Raw genomic sequence first — 6,000 nt, 5'->3', positions numbered from 1 at the left:
ACCCAGGGAGAAAGGCTTTTAAAGAGTCTCATGTGAGTCTTTCTTTCCTTAGGGCACCTCTATTAACAAAATCCTAAAGAAAGCCAACGGATTTCTATTTCCCCATCCATCCTGTTACATGTCACCATCCTTCTCAAATTAACCATGAAATCGATGGGCCAGGTGGCCCACGGGCCCTCAAATAAAATTGACTGCATGTGAAGTGAATTTGAAAATTCCATTTATTAAAACAAATACATTGTCCATGTGGGATGAAAATGTGCACATCACATTCAGGTTTTCCTTCTTTAACATTTCTGTATTTTCCTCTCTTTGAAAGACACACTCCATAGATCTTATATAGGAAAAATGTGAACCATTCTTGGGTTGGGAATATATTAATGTATATGTAACAATTCACCTTTGCCAGGAGCAGCTTAAAGCAAATATTAAAAAAAAAATACAAAACTCTAAGACAGCATGCTTGATTTCCTCAATTCCCATTTGTGAATAGGAGTATATGGATAAATTGATTTAATTTCTCCTTGGTAAGCAATCTCTTTCAAATATTATTATTAAAATTACCCTCAGATCAAAGTACTTTTTTGCAACCTCTAAGTAAAATTAAATAGTACTTGGTTTAAAATCGGAACAAAAAAAAAAAGAAATTGGAATATTGAGGATGATACAAGATATTTTTTCCCCTAAATATGAGGGTTATTGTTACTGTTTAAACTAACTGCATGGCAGATTCTCATTACTATCCAATACATTATATGCAGATATTAGGGCCTTGAATAATTAAGTTTTCCTATTGGTTATTCCTTAAGATAAAGTCATGCTGGTGGAAATGATTGGTGAACTTCTAACAGAATTAAAGCTCTTTAGAGGTATAAGTCATCAAAAGATTTCTTTTCCCCTTAACAAGTAAAAATACAAATAAGCAAAAACGCATATAAAGACTCTGGTAATATAATTCCATACGATAGGACATGAAGGTACGACAAAGCCAAAACACTTTCCTTAAACGTAATTTCAGATGGGCTGTGTGTTCTCTGCCTTCTCTCTTCTTTTGTAAACAAGGTCACACGCACTTTGGAACTGCCTTAACTTTTCTAATTACCAGAGCCGTATTATGGTGCCTCCTTCAAGTTTTAGTTCCATCTTAACTGCTCCAAAGATCTAGATTCACATAAAAATATAAAGAGCCCCTCTAAGAAACATAAATGATGTGGATCATGAAAATCCTTGGGGTCTCGCAATGACACCTTAATCACCACCCAGAGGTGCTTCATTTACAGTTGTTTTTGTGTGACTACATGGCCAATTCATGTTTTGACTAATTTTAAAAATGGGATACGGTTTTAGTTGATTCCACGGTAATACTAAGCTAATGGTACAATATGGCATGTAGTTTAACAACTACTCTGCCAAGGTCTTCCCACTGTATCTGCATTAGTGTCTCACTGATTGTAACAACACCCCAAGGTTTGAACAGCAGTATCTGGTTACAGAAGTACATTCATACCTTTTGCAAATGTTTCAGCATTCCCTTTTCCTGGCCCCAGGCGTGAGCTTTAATTGGATGTACTTATTCTTTTACCATCATGCCCATAAAAGGAGCTAAGGAAAATATTTACTCTCTCAAAACCTGTCCTTGGCATATTAAGCTTTTAAATCTTTTTTCCTTCCTTTCCTTTTTTTTTTTTTTTAACAGAAGGAAGAGAATGGAAAGAGAATAGAATGAATTTGGAAATGGTTTTCGTGACATCAAAGTAAACAGTGAGATGTAAGAGAGGTCCTCTTTTGCCTGGGAATGGCACAGAAAAAAAGTGATGCAGGCTTCCAGGACCTTCCATTACTGATGAAGGCTAGAGCTGTAAGGAAAAATCACTTTCAAGATCATCTCTTGGGAAAAGAGGGCTCTAGCTGCCAGGAAGTTGTAAATAAAGACTGAGAGACTCTAATAAACAAGATGGAAAACAAAACCAGAAAAGGTTCTACTGAAAAATCTGCTCAGTGAAAAGCAAAGACCATCTCAGTGGCAAAAAAGAGCCAGAACCTTTCTGATGTTGCTGGCTGAGGGGGCTGCACCTGCCCCCTTCTCCCTGGCAGTGAACAGCCAGGATGCTGAGAATGGGTCTTCTCTGGAGCCATCCAGGTTTATTTCTCCTGGTACTTGAACAAACAGAAAGTGTTCTTGAATCTAGAATTTCCACAATTCAGGGAAAGATGAAATTTGCCCTTACTCTAACAAAAGCACCTCCCAACTGATGCTGAATCCTTCCCTGTCCTGTTCAGTGGTTCCTGTGCTGTCCTGGATCCTGGACACAACCAAACTGCTTTGGATTCTGGAAAATACGTCGAAGAGGCGTATACGCCACTGTGAACTCAGAGGTATTTTAGGCATGGCTAAGGCGCTGAAGTGATCTCAGTTTTCAAGACACTGAGATTTTTCTTCTCCAGCTTTTCTCCTCTCGCGTTCCTGTTCCAAACTTCAGAGTGAAACAACAAACCTTCTGAATGGATGTAACATAGGGACATTTTCATGCAGTATCACTCAAAAATTGTCACAAATATATGAAAGCACCAGTCACAACACATGATTTACTTTTACTTGCAGAATCAAAGCTATCATGTACAAATGTTAGGAATTGTGATAAGAGAACACAGACAACCGGCGTTTTTTTGTTGTTATTACCATGAGGATAAACCACGGGGAACATCTCCCTACATGTTTGGGTTCTCATCCTTGGAGTTCAGTCTTACGGACAAGTCCAGTCTTATCTTTGTACTACTCTAATGGGAAGGGGTGGAAGGAGAGGTATGGGGGAAGGAGAAAAGAAAAAGGCACAAAGACTAAACATCAATGCCATAAAACCAAACTGCGGCTACACTGGACAATTCAGCTTATCAAAGGGTATGCTAAAGGCAATATTCATTCCAAGAAGGTCATACACATCTTAGTTCAGTACGGCTGTCTGTTTTGATTTTTTTTTTTAAATATGAAGCAGAAACATAAGGTGTGGGGAGGGATAGCAGAAAAGAAATGACGCGGATTTTATCTTTACAGATTCCCCTCCTCCAGGCAGTTCTGCAGATATCAGATCTCTTAACTTGGGATGTGGTTTGGCGATCATTCTCATAAAGGGGACCAGTTCTTTAAACATGCATAGCCTGGAGTTTCCAGGATGGTTCTCCTCCCTCTCTTTAAATGCTGTGGACTAGAAAGGCGCCCACTTTGCTAAGAACTCTACATCAGTGTCCCAGGAGCCCGGCGGCTCTTCAGGCTCCTCACGAAGGCTTAAAGGATGGCGCAGAAAAACTTCTTCTCCCTAAATGGGTTTTCTGAAGCCGGGACGGGGGTCAGCAGGGGGTCTTCCTTGGCATGGGCCTCACAGTAGGCCATCAAGTCTGCAGCCGCCTTGGATACCTGGAAAGGAGGACAAAAAACAACCGGATGTTTAGACGTGGCATCGGCAGAAGCATCCATGGCTTCCATCAGTCAAAGCCCAGACTTCGGAGTCCAGCTGCCCGGAAGGATTTGGGCTCAACTCCACGCTGCACTGCTCACCAGCTCGTGTGAAAGACAGGCAGGCGCTCAACCTCCATAGGCTCCGTTTCCCGGTCTGCAAAGAAGGGAGTTGGTGACCATGACCTCTCAGGACTGTCTCCAGCAGTCCCGGGAGTAGGCCCAGGCGAGTGAGGCCCTTAGGGAACAAACGGGATGGGGTGCTCACTGCTAAGGTCATGTGAGGATCAACCCTGCATGCGCACAGCCCTGACAGTGGAGGTCTCCTGAGACTTGTGCCTCAGGTACCTTACTAGGTGCCTCATCATAGTCCCAGCCCTGGCTGCAAGGGTTAAGTGAGTTAATCCACACAATTTACGTAGTGCCTGGCACATGTAGGCTTTCCATCCAGGCTAGCCATTATTACCATTTCATAGTTGTGCCTTCTTGCTTCAGGAACTGTGTTAGAATGCAGAAAGGCTTGTTCATTTCCTTTTTAAACAAACACAGCAGGATGTGCACAAACACAAAAAATGCACATAACTTTATGTATTCTTATATTTTTACATATTCTATATTATATGTTCTTATACATATATAATTATGTATATATCTGATAAATATATATTATTCCTTCAATCGAGCACTGTATCCTTGAGGGAGTCCCATTACAAGGCTGGTCATTGATTTCAGCGATACTGTTATTTCTCACATTTCTGTAGCTTCTTCTTGGGAATTGTCTGGACTACCTTCCTTCGACCAGTCTCGACAATGGCAAATTTTCACTACTTGAGGGTGGACTTCATTTGGTAAAATAAACTAAAGGTCATTTATAACCACATCTGGGGACTAGGTGGATGATCCACCTGAGGAATGGTATTTGGGCTCAAAAACCATAAAGTTAAGAGTTGGTTTCTTACAGGACATAATATACTTGCTCTAGAGATCACTCCAAAAGATTTTTCAATATCACTGTACTACTAGAATAGCCTTTCAAAGTGACTACTGAAAGGATAATCCTCTGTAAGAGTGGGATGGAGTCTATTATTGCTAAACAAATTCACTGGCCCACCTTACAGGTAGATTATACACACCCACCCAACGACAGCAGACTTGCTCTAGCCAATGAGATGTGAGAGAAGTGATGTGGGTCACTTTAGGGCCGAAGCATCAAGAACCAGTGCATAGTCTGCCATATGCTTTTTCTCTGCCAGTTTGTCCAAATGAAGCAATTTACTGCGAACCACCTTAATTGATTCAGAGGTTTTAACGAAAGGCATAGTGGCCATACCCTGGATTTGTTCCTTGCCTTACGGCCAAGTTGATTACAGCTTTGCCACTTAAAGGCCTTTCAATTTTATGGTTTGCTGGTTTCGTCATCTAACTCCACAAAGCTTTGAATTTTTGGACTGTCTGTTCCTTTCATCACACACCAGACAGAGGCAATATTCTGGATAGAGGATGCTGTGACTGCCAGGATCCCTGATGAAAGTGACATGGTGTGGAGTGGCAGCTGATCTGTAAAGGATATGTGGTGGGAATATCCACCAACATAACCCCCAAGAATGTTTGTTGTAACCCCCTTTGTTGTCGTAACCCCCAAGAATGGGAGGAGAGGACCTTTTGTTATCGCGACAAAACCTGGTCTACCCGGACTGATATAAAGAGGTATAGGAATTGGTATGTGCATTAGTTTCTTCAGTCTGCCTTAATAAATTGCCACAAACTAGGTGACTTAAAACAACGGAAATTTATTCTCTGGCACTTAGTGTTAGAGACTGGAAGTTCAAAATCAAGGTGTCAGCAGGTTGGTGGTTCCCAATGGAGGCCCAAGGAGAATCTGTTCCATGCTTCTTAGCTAGTGCTGGTGGTTTCTGGCAGTCCTCAGTGTCTCTTGACTTGTAAATGCATCGCTCCAAACTCTACCCGCATCTCTCCGTGGCCTTCTCTCTTGTGTGTCTCTGTCTTCCCACGGTATTCCTCTCTTCGTCTATGCCCCCATTTCCTACCTACCAATCACTGGATTAGGGTCGACCCTAATCTAGCTTGAACTCATCTTTCCTTGATTACGTCTTCAAATATCCTACTTCCCAATAAGACCACATTCTAAGGTTCCAGATAGGTTTAGGGGACACTATTCAATGCAGTAGAGTATATTTGTGTCAGAGTCAGTCTCACCTTTTTTAAAAATTTTAAATAATCTCTTATTTACCTTTTTCCCAGCTTTATCGAGATATAACTTATATACAATGTATAACTTTAAAGTGTACATTGTAATTGTTTGATACACGACTATACTGTGAAATTATAACTACAGAAGGATAATTACTACCTCTGTCACCTCACGTAATTACCTTTTTTTGTATGTGTGTGGTGAGAGCATTTAAGATCTACTCTTTTAGCAACTTTCAAGTATCCAATATACTATTGTTAACTGTGTCACCCTGCTGTACATTCAATCACCAGAATTTATTCATCTTATAACTGGAAGTTTATAGCCTTTGACCAAC

General features: G+C 40.9%; 1 protein-coding gene across 3 annotated transcripts in view; it reads right to left on the bottom strand.

Annotated features, from left to right (window-relative positions):
* Nucleotides 1-203: 203 nt before the first annotated feature.
* The window catches only part of GNG2 (G protein subunit gamma 2), a 120,891-nt gene continuing 115,094 nt past the window's right edge, over nt 204-6,000 (bottom strand). For all 3 annotated transcript variants that reach the window (XM_058739046.1, XM_058739047.1, XM_058739045.1), the window contains one exon: nt 204-3,412. In XM_058739046.1, coding sequence (XP_058595029.1) covers nt 3,284-3,412 — 129 coding nt within the window. In that variant the 3' untranslated portion in view covers nt 204-3,283. The remainder of the gene's footprint in view (nt 3,413-6,000) is intronic.

This window comes from Neofelis nebulosa, chromosome 7, assembly GCF_028018385.1.
Source record: "Neofelis nebulosa isolate mNeoNeb1 chromosome 7, mNeoNeb1.pri, whole genome shotgun sequence".
NCBI lineage: Eukaryota > Metazoa > Chordata > Mammalia > Carnivora > Felidae > Neofelis > Neofelis nebulosa.
The sequence above is the reverse complement of the archived record's forward strand: the minus strand, read 5'-3'. Positions and strand labels throughout refer to the sequence as shown.